The sequence below is a fragment of the Manis pentadactyla genome, chromosome 4 (genome assembly GCF_030020395.1).
Source record: "Manis pentadactyla isolate mManPen7 chromosome 4, mManPen7.hap1, whole genome shotgun sequence".
NCBI lineage: Eukaryota > Metazoa > Chordata > Mammalia > Pholidota > Manidae > Manis > Manis pentadactyla.
Window position 1 is genome coordinate 136,436,523 of NC_080022.1, and position 9,020 is coordinate 136,445,542.

Below are 9,020 nucleotides of genomic sequence, written 5' to 3' on the forward strand. Positions count from 1 at the left end.
CTTCCCTCTCACTTACCAACTTCACATTTCCCTGTATGGCCCCAGAAGATGACTGGTTAGCCAGAGACGGGTAAGATTCCTCAAGGGAGGAACAACCTAAGACAGGCACAGTCACAGGGGGGCCATCAGGTGAGAAATTGGGGATCAACAGAGGTGAGGCTTAGAACCTCTCCCCCCCTGTTCTGAGAGAAATCTTCTGCATACGTGGGTGTTTTATTGCCCTTGTGTAGCTTGGATTAACACATAGTCTACAGGCACACACTTGATCATCTACATTTGCTCTCTTACAACACTAAACTATGTTTTCTACCTTTATCTTGTATCTACCTACCACTTCAGCATTTTATTAAAAATAATAATAATAAAGAGAGAAATGTGGTATCCACATATAAATCAAGTATAAAAACCAAATGAGTATTCATATTTGAACTGACTGTTTATAGTTCATAATGCATGAGCAAAACCAAAAGTTTCTGTGATGACTGCCCTTGTACTGTTCACTATGTAACTTATTCATTATGTAAGAATTTGTTCTCCATGTAAGAACTTGTTTGTTATGCCTCAGAAGATTGGAGACTGACGAAAATTAGGCTTGGGGTGGATTAATGATTGTGCATTGAGCATTGACTCCCCTATACAGAATTTTATTGTCGTTAACAACGATTTGATCAATAAATATGAGAGATGCCCTCACAAAAAAAGAAAAAAAAAAAAAAGGACAGACTTCCAATGGTAAAATAAATAAGTAACCGGGATGTAATGTATAGCATAAGGAATATAGTCAAGATATTGTAACAGCTTGGTAGGGTGATAGCTGGAACCTAGAATTATGTATATAAATGTTCTACCACTGTGTTGTACACTTGAAACTAATGTAATGTAATACTGTGCGTCAACTACCCTTCAATAAAAAATAATTATTTAAAAAAAAAAAAAGAATCATTTAAAAAATCATCATCAAGTTACTGATTAGGAGTGGATAGGTCAACTGCAACAGGTTTGGGGAAAATTGTAAAGAGCTAGAGAGATACTGCTTTTAGCTTTTCCCCCAAGAGAACTGAAGGGCCCCCAACCATAAGATGGCGAACCTTCTGCTTCTCTTCCGGGTCCTCGGTTCCGCCGGCGCCACCTGAAGCCCAATCACCCCACGCCCCCCTAATCCCAGCACCTAGCCAATAGCCACCAGCCCCGTAGAAGTAACACCACAATCACCCCATGCCCCTTCCTATATAACCCAGCACCTTTCCCTAATAAAGCGGAATTCTCCTGTGATTTGCTGCTGTGTGTCTCTCCTTTCCTTTCAAGAACCTTTAGAGTCCAGCTCCATTTTGAATAAATGTCAGCTCATTTGGGTGTAGTTTATGCAAGAAAGAACTAGGATAGCTCTTTTTATGGACCCAAACCTCAACTCTGCCCTGTATGCAAATATTCACTAGTGTCCATACATTTTTATGGCTTCACTTGAAAACAGAATGTTTACTTTACAACAGTAAATGCATACTTTTGATTCCCCCTTGATCCAACTATCTCGATGAACCATTTCAACATGAGGTGGAAGCAGTGTTTAACAAAAGCTGTGAATTTAGGGCCCTATGTGCACAATAGCGCAGAAGGTCCAGGAAGGAGGCAAGCGGACTGGTGGGCAGGACGCCTGGGAGCAATCTAGGAGGGGCTGGTGTCTGGTGCAGTCATTTCCCGAACGAACGAGGTCAGGGAAGCGGAGCCTGGGAGGTCCGGCGGGGAAGAATTGGCCCTGAACGGAGCCGGCTGCTGGGGCCCATTACAGGGGCCGGCCCGGGGTGCTGGCCCCAGGGAGCGCGTTTTAGGGAAGCCCGCTGGAAGCCTCGCGACTGCCCTGCTGGGGAATCCCAAGCTCCCCTCTGGGCTCCAGTCTGGACAGCACACCGGTGGACTTCACCTGTGTCATTATCTCCTACATGTCCTCAACAGCAAGCCCTGCATCCTCGTCAAGATGGTTTCCTCACGTCTCAGGGGAAATCTCCCACCCTTCAAGCCTTGTTCCATCTCCCTCTTCTCCACTGCGTGCTGCTATGTTACTCATCCATTTCACCAAAATTGGCTGGGCGCGGTGGCTGGTGTCCGGAGCCGGGTGTTCAGCGCCGGGCCGGGAGTGCGACTGCTCTCAGGGACCAGTCTGAAAAGTCGGTTCGGGAAAGGTGCACCTTCCGGAGAAACGCTGGCTCCAGGCGGCAGCCGGCAGGGACGCGAGCATCGGGGGGGTGGGGGGGGTAGGGCCCCGGGGGTGGGAGGTGGGGCCTGGGAGCCCGCCACACACAGCAAAGACCCCGCAGACGGGGTGTGGCTTCCCAGCGGGCTGGGCTCAGAGCCTCTTCCCTGCTCGTTTGCCTCGGGTCCGCTGCACGTCTTGGCAAGTTGGGCAAGTGCAGGATCCGCGGGACACCGGGACTCGTTCTCAGCGGGGACCAGCAGCCGCGAGCAGCTGTGGCTGGTGGGCGAGCACGGGGAGGTGGACCTCGGTGAGGGGCCAGGTCGGCGGCGGACGCGGAGCGCGGGGCGCCGCTGGGGCCGGAGCAGCGCCTGGGAGGCTCGGCGGGGGAGGGAGGGCGGCGCGGGAGGCGCGCCAGGTGGGGAGCGAGGAAGCGAGGGCCGGTTTGGGGCAGGGCGGCGGTGCCCTGCCCGGGTGGAGACGGCGGACAGGAGACCCCGGGGGACTGTCCCGGCTCCTCCAGGCGGGTTCATTTGTTCACTGGGCAGTGCTCCTAAGGCCAGGCGGGGCCAGGCTTGCCCAGGCTCACCGGCTACCCTCCCCGAGGCTCCCAACCCGCGCGTGCGCTCCGTCGGGGCCCGCAGGAGTTTGAGACCAACGTGTCCTGTCCCTGGGGCGCCTCCTGCCGGTGACGCTGCGCCAGCACAGAGCCTGTGGGATTCCGAGTGGCTCCGCAAGTGGGCAGCGGTGCACGGCCTCGGCGCCCAGGCGAGGCCCTTTTTCCGGGCGCTGGGCGCAGGGCGCAGGGCGCAGGGCTCCTCTGCCTGCCCGAGGGCCCCGGTGAGGCGCTGGGCAGCGGGGCGGCGCCCGGCGTGCGGAGGCGGCAGGGGGCGCCGGTGCTGGGCCGCCAGGGGGCGGGGGCGGCCTGCGGACGTGCGCAGGAGCGCGGGGCGCGGCGGACGCGGGGCGGGCGCCCAGGGAGGTCAAAAGGGGCCGCGGGCCTGGCATCGCCCTCCCACAGCCCGGACGGTGCGACCACCCCCAGAGCTGCTGAAGCGGCACCGGCAGCGGGCGCGGGAAGAAGGCGGACGGCGTTCAGGTGAGCGCGAGAGCGCCTCTGACACCCGCCCAGATCCCGGGAAACCCCGCGCCCACTTACCCCGAGTCCGTCTCTGTCTGCAGCTGGGCTCCTGGCAAGAGGGGTGAATCCTGCCGGTAGCAGGGAGGTCGCCGTGGGACCTTCCCAGGAAGAGCGATTAGACTTCACTCTCCCTCTGGCCAGTGGGTGAGGGCCAGGGTGAGGCTGGGCGCTGACATCTCGGGATGCGAGGGGGTCGTTGTTGATCTTCTGGCACTGCCACTTTCCACAGGTTGAGGACTTGGCCCTCAAGGAGCATTGGATCTCGCAGATTCCGTTAAAAGGCCGGAAGATTTCCCAGAGCATTCCCGTGGGGAGCGACCGCCCCGGCTGGTCAGTTAGCACAACCTCCCAAGCCTGAGTGCCTGCGGGTTTCCAGCCCACAGATTCGAAGGGGGACGGTGGGAACAGGAGAGGGCCAGGTAAGCGGGACCAGGAGCTCAGGGCGTGCTCTCCAACTGCTTTCCCCGGAGCGGGCTGGCAATGCTGGAAGGATGGCGCCCTCTTCGGGTCCCAGTTCCTCAGGGACGCAGATCCCATGCCCCTGAGGCGCTGCCTGCAGGGATGGGAGACCCGAAGACCCAGCCAGAGAAAGAGCTCCAGGTGCTGTGCCCTCTCTGTGCACCCTCCCCGCAGCCAGCCCGCACCTGCCTTCTCTCTGCCTCCTTCCCCTCCCCCATTTCCTCCACCGGGACCTTTAATCTACACCCTTCTCCGTCTACACTTAGGGCTTCTCACCTTCCGTACTGACAGGCTGGGCAGAAAACTGTGGTGGGCTGTGCCCAGCGTGTAGGATGCTCGGAAGCATCTCCTTCCTCCACCCACTGGACGCCAGGAGCACCCACTGTTGTGACAACCCAGAGTGTCTGCAGACATTTCCCAACATCCTCCAGGGGCCACATCACCCGTGGGTGAGAACCACTGATCTACACTGTCTCCTCCTGTCATCTCCTCCTCTTCCATCTCCTCCTTCATCCCTTCCTTCTTCATTCCATGCGTCTCAGGTTAGGGAGGAGCTCAGGCTTCTGGGGGAAACAGCGAGAGAGCCTGAACAAGGCTCTGGAGAGAACTGGAGCTCTGCTTTTCTTGGAGGGGAGGATGGAGGGACTGTTTTGTGCCACACTGATCTAAGCCTGAAGGGCTTGGGGGAGGACATGTTTCCAGGGACAGGGGTGCTTGGTGGAACCAGTAAGTTCCCTTCAAAGAGTTCCAAGTCTGACACAAAGCATAAGACGTGGATGGGTAGAGGAAGGAACCACCGTGGCAAATGAGACAAGGCCAGGTCCAGGGGTGACCCCCAGCCCTCCAGGCTGGATCTCTGTTTAAAGCCGATTTCTCCCTGCTAGGTGGGCTCAAACCTAATGTCAGCATTTTCAAGCAGCAACATGTGGCCGCCCCTCTTCACGCTGAAGCTGCAGCCTGATGGCCGACTCTTACCCATGGTCATCCAGGTTAGAGGACCAGACACCTTCCCCCGACCCTGATCCCCTCGAGAACTTAGACACACAGGTCGTCAGCCTCCACTCTCTGTCCCTCTCTAGCTCCAGCCCCCTTGTCATGAGTGCCCCCCACCTGTGCTGTACCTGTCCTCGGATCCCCCCATGGCCTGGCTTATGGCCAAGACCTGGATCCCCAGCTCTGATTTCCAGCTGCACCAGTTACAGCCACACCTCCTGAGGGGACCCCTGATGGCTGAGGTTATCTCTGTGGCCACGATGAGGAGTGTGCCCGGCCTGCAGCCTGTCTCCAAGGTATTTCAGCCCCTCCTCATTCTGTACTTGACTGCCTCCCATCTCACACCTCTCAGCCTCGGGAGGCATCTGCACGGGCCTCACCTTGGGGTATGTTAGTGAGGACCCATCTCTCCCTCTCTCTCTCACACAGACACACACACACACACACACACACACAGACACACACACAGACACACACACACACACACACACACACACACACACACACACACACACCCCATTATGGAAACTCCCAGGGCTGGGGAAGAGTGAGAACAGGTTTTACCAAAGACTTGACCTTGGGCCTGAGGAGGTTGCAGGTGGGTAGTGAGGGTGGGGCCGCGGCAGACAGGCTGATCTGCGGTGGCATCTGGGGAATGGCTGACACTAGCTGTGGGCAAGGGCAGGGAGGGCGCCTGAACAGCTAGCTTGGAGAAAGAAGGTGGGGAGGCTGAGAGGAGGCCATGTCCCTTGGTGGGGAGAAGTGTCAGGAATCTGTTCTGACCACAGGAGGTTTCCAGTGCCCAGAGAGGCCCTGGCAATGTGGGAGGGCAGTTAGATAGGAGCCTGCGTCCTTGGAACAGGGCAGCGCTGGAGAGAGAGATTGAAGAGTTATTGGGGAAACAGAGGCATGTGAGAATGCAGCCTTTGTCCTCGATGAAGGTGTCTAGGGTTGGCATCTACCCAGAGGATGTGGCCCAGGGCAGGACTCTAGGGTGGCCCCGCCTTTCTCGCGGGGGGAGGGGCTGAAGTGGGCAAAGGAGCACGAGGAGGGCAGCCACCAGGCAAGAGGGCAACGAAAGCCGAGGGGCCGTGCAGTGCGCAGGAGCTGCCAGGGGGAGGCGCGCTGCTGCTGCTGCTGGTGGGAAGTGAACAAAATACGAGCAGGGAGATGACACACGCATCTGCAGGTGCGGAAACCCTTGGTCATCCGTGTGGAGTGCCTTCTGGGGGCGGGGGGAGCCAGACGGGTGCGGGCTGAGCAGAAAACGTGGGGTGAGCAGCAGAGACAGTGCAGGGTGAGTCTTTCCAGAAGCCTTGCTGGGAAGGGGAAGCAAGGAACAGGGGCTGCTGGAGGGGCGAGGGCCTGGGCAGGGGAGGGTGTCCCCGTTAGGGAAGCCAGTACTGTGTGACCCTGAGAGAGGGAGGGCGAAGGAGGGAGGGTGGCCGGGAGACAGAGACTGAGAGAGGTGGTGGGGCTGATGTCCTGGGGAGGCAACGCGGGGGAGGAATTTGCCCTTGGAGGGAGCAGGGATGCTTTCTCCATAGATGTAAGGGAGGCATAGATACAGTTTCAATGTGGAAACTTGCTAGGTTTTGGGTGTGGGACAAGGGAGTCCTAGAATTGCTACAGATACTGTGAGACTGTGCAGGGAGCCGCCTGCTAAGCCCTTGACCTTGGTCGGCCCTGGGCAGACAGCTCTCTTCTCCCAAATGGTAACCTGACCCAATCCAATTTCACAGAGACCCGTCCTCTCCCTCCTTCTCTATAAAGCTGTGGTCCTTTACTTTCCCTCCCCGCATGGGTCCTGGGATCCCCTTAATTGACTCCATCCCAATTCTTCCTTCCACAATCAGCTCCTGATGCCCCCCTTTCCCTGCACCATGGAGATCAGCACCCTGGCCATGAGCAATCTTGTCTCTAAATGGGGAGTTTTTGACCTGGTATGGAAAATGGTGGTAAAGAGGGAGGAGAGTGCCAGGACGGAAGGTCCCCAAGGCCCGTTTTGCACACCCGCTCCTCCCCTGGGAAGGCCTCTCTCATCCTTCCTCCTGAGTAGCCTCCTCCTCAGAGGGGCCTGAGCAGGCCCACCGACGGGGACCCCCTGACCTGAGCTGCCCCGCCTGAGCCGGCTCACCCCGGCTGATCTGCCTGGTTGACCACCTCGTCCTCAGGCGATGAACACTGGGTCCAGAGGCCACTTGGACCTTCTGCAGAGCCACGGCTGGCTTGACCTGTAGTTCCTGTGCCCTCCCTGTGAGCTGGGTGAGCACGGGCTCTTGGGTGTGAAGTCCTCTCTGTGTGGCCGAGATGCCTTCAGGCTGTGGGGAGTCAGCAGCCAGTGAGGGTGACAGGGAGGAGCCTTGGGCCTGATGGGGAGACCGAGGGGGACTGTAGGTCCAGATGGCCCTTCGCTGGCTGCCTGTGCCTGGGGGCCTTCTTCCCCGGAGCAGCTACGTGGAGGGCTGGTGGGTCTTTTCTCCAAGAGTGATGAAGCCGTGAGGGGTGACCCAGAGCTGCAGGCCTGGCGCACAGAGGTCCTGAGGCCAGGCAGCAGGGCTTCCCAGGCGGAGGTAAGGCACAGGCCGCTCCCCACTGACCTGAGCCAGCTTGCTCCCAGGTGGGAGCCAACACTCAGCACCTTCTCGCTGCCTCACAGGACAGCCTTCCTGCGGACCCCGAGAATTCCCTTGACCTCTCCAGAGCATCCCTCAGACACCCTAACGCACACCCCTGCCTCCCCAGACCCCTCCTCTGTTCCCCTCTGGTCAGGGGCTTCCTCTGGACCAGATACACTTCCCTTAGGGGTTTCCCTCACCCTTTCCTACCCTCTCCCCATCGCCAGGTTCAGCTCAGTCCATAAGCAGCAGAGTGCACACCACGTGTGAGCCATATTCTCCGGGCCGCAGCCCCAGCCCACATTCTTTTCCGTTTCTGCAAATAGCTTCCTCTGCCTGAGATGTGTCTCGGGTCCCAGCCACAAAGCCTCTAACTCTCCTCATCCCCCAGGTTCCCCATCTCCTTAGCGTCCCGGGCTCAGCTCTGCCTCTTTGTCACCATGTGCATCTTCACGTGCACTGGTCAGCGTGCCGCCACCCACCTGGGTCAGGTAACCTATTGGGGTCACCCCCAGGGGCTCCTGGGATGGGGAAGTGGGGCGCCATCCAGTGCTCGGCTCCCCCCACTTGGGTGTCTGACCCGCTGTCCTTCCTGCAGCTGGACTGGTTCTCCTGGTCCCATGGTCCGTGTGCCATGCGGAAGCCCCCACCCCCTCCAATGACCGGACAGAGGAGGATGTAGTGGACGCCCTGCCAATCTGTGCTAGACCCATATGCCAAAGACCGCATGGGTCCTAGGCAGGCGGCAGCCTGTCAGGTTACAGACAGCTGCCCGGGTGCTGGGGGTCAGGCAGCTGGAAGGACGGGAGAATCCTTGGCTGGGGGCCTCTCAGAGCTGAGCCATCTTGTTCTCCCCTCTCAGGTGGCCTTGGGGCAGCACCAAGAGGAGTATTTCTCAGGCCCTTGGCCCCAAGCTGTGCTGAAGCAATTCCAGGAGGAGCCGGCTGCCCTGGGCAAGGAGGTCGAGGTCTGGAATACAGGCCTGGACTTGCCCTATGAGGAGCTTGGACCCAGCCTCGTGGAGAAGTGTGACCCTCTGAGAGCCTTCCCCCTGGGCCCCAAAGCTCTGCCATCCCTAAGTTCCTCTGAGTACCGGTCCTCCTTGGCCCCTTCCTCTGGTGACAGACTGTCCCCTCAGCTGTGTGGCCAGGGAGCCCGGAGCTGCTGCCTCACACAGCCCCAGGGAATTTGTAACAGGTGGTTCCCCCTGAAATCTGCGACCTGACGCACAGCCCCTGCAGCCACCCTGCCTTAGTGTCCTTCCAGTCCTGCGCTTCTTTCCTCTTTGATCCCTCTCCTCTTTCCCAAAGAGGCTGGTTCATATATATATATATATATATGTATAAGCTAAAAGAGCTGATTAGATAATAAAATTGGTTTTGCATGGTGTGTGAAGAAGATGGAAGAAAAGAATCCTTTGTGTCCTGCCTTCCCACCTGTTAGTTGGTTTGCTTTGTTTTAGTATTAGAATGACATCTACTCAATTGTATGCTCCTTGGCAGAGATCATCTCTTGGGGCATCTTAAGCACCCAAGGAGTAACACAAAGTCAGTAAACGATAGGCACCTAATGAAAATGCATTAAATGAATGAATATATGCTTGGATTTGTGCTGCTCTCTA

General features: G+C 57.7%; 1 protein-coding gene across 2 annotated transcripts; it reads left to right on the forward strand.

Annotated features, from left to right (window-relative positions):
* The first annotated feature begins 2,369 nt into the window (after nt 1–2,369).
* LOC130683671 (uncharacterized) lies at nt 2,370–8,745 on the forward strand. Of its 2 annotated transcripts, XM_057501935.1 has the most exons (8): nt 2,370–2,498; nt 3,371–3,473; nt 3,559–3,748; nt 4,055–4,237; nt 4,673–4,777; nt 4,868–5,077; nt 7,791–7,890; nt 8,262–8,745. In XM_057501935.1, exons 4-8 carry the CDS (start codon nt 4,121–4,123, stop codon nt 8,396–8,398), a joined length of 669 nt encoding a protein of 222 aa, XP_057357918.1. In that variant the 5' UTR covers nt 2,370–2,498; nt 3,371–3,473; nt 3,559–3,748; nt 4,055–4,120; the 3' UTR covers nt 8,399–8,745. The 2 variants fall into 2 exon arrangements, with proteins under 2 accessions (XP_057357918.1, XP_057357917.1); XM_057501934.1 differs by lacking the exons at nt 2,370–2,498; nt 3,371–3,473; nt 3,559–3,748 and adding an exon at nt 3,778–3,929.
* Nucleotides 8,746–9,020: the final 275 nt, after the last annotated feature.

What these genes read in the sequence shown, in the direction of transcription:
- LOC130683671 (XM_057501934.1), top strand. Translation starts at nt 3,810, where the DNA reads ATGCTGGAAGGATGGCGCCCTCTTCGGGTCCCAGTTCCTCAGGGACGC. An exon ending in AGGGGCCACATCACCCGTGG is followed by an intron (nt 4,238 to 4,672) that starts GTGAGAACCACT and finishes TCTCCCTGCTAG; the next exon opens with GTGGGCTCAAACCTAATGTC. An exon ending in CCGCCACCCACCTGGGTCAG is followed by an intron (nt 7,891 to 8,261) that starts GTAACCTATTGG and finishes CTCCCCTCTCAG; the next exon opens with GTGGCCTTGGGGCAGCACCA.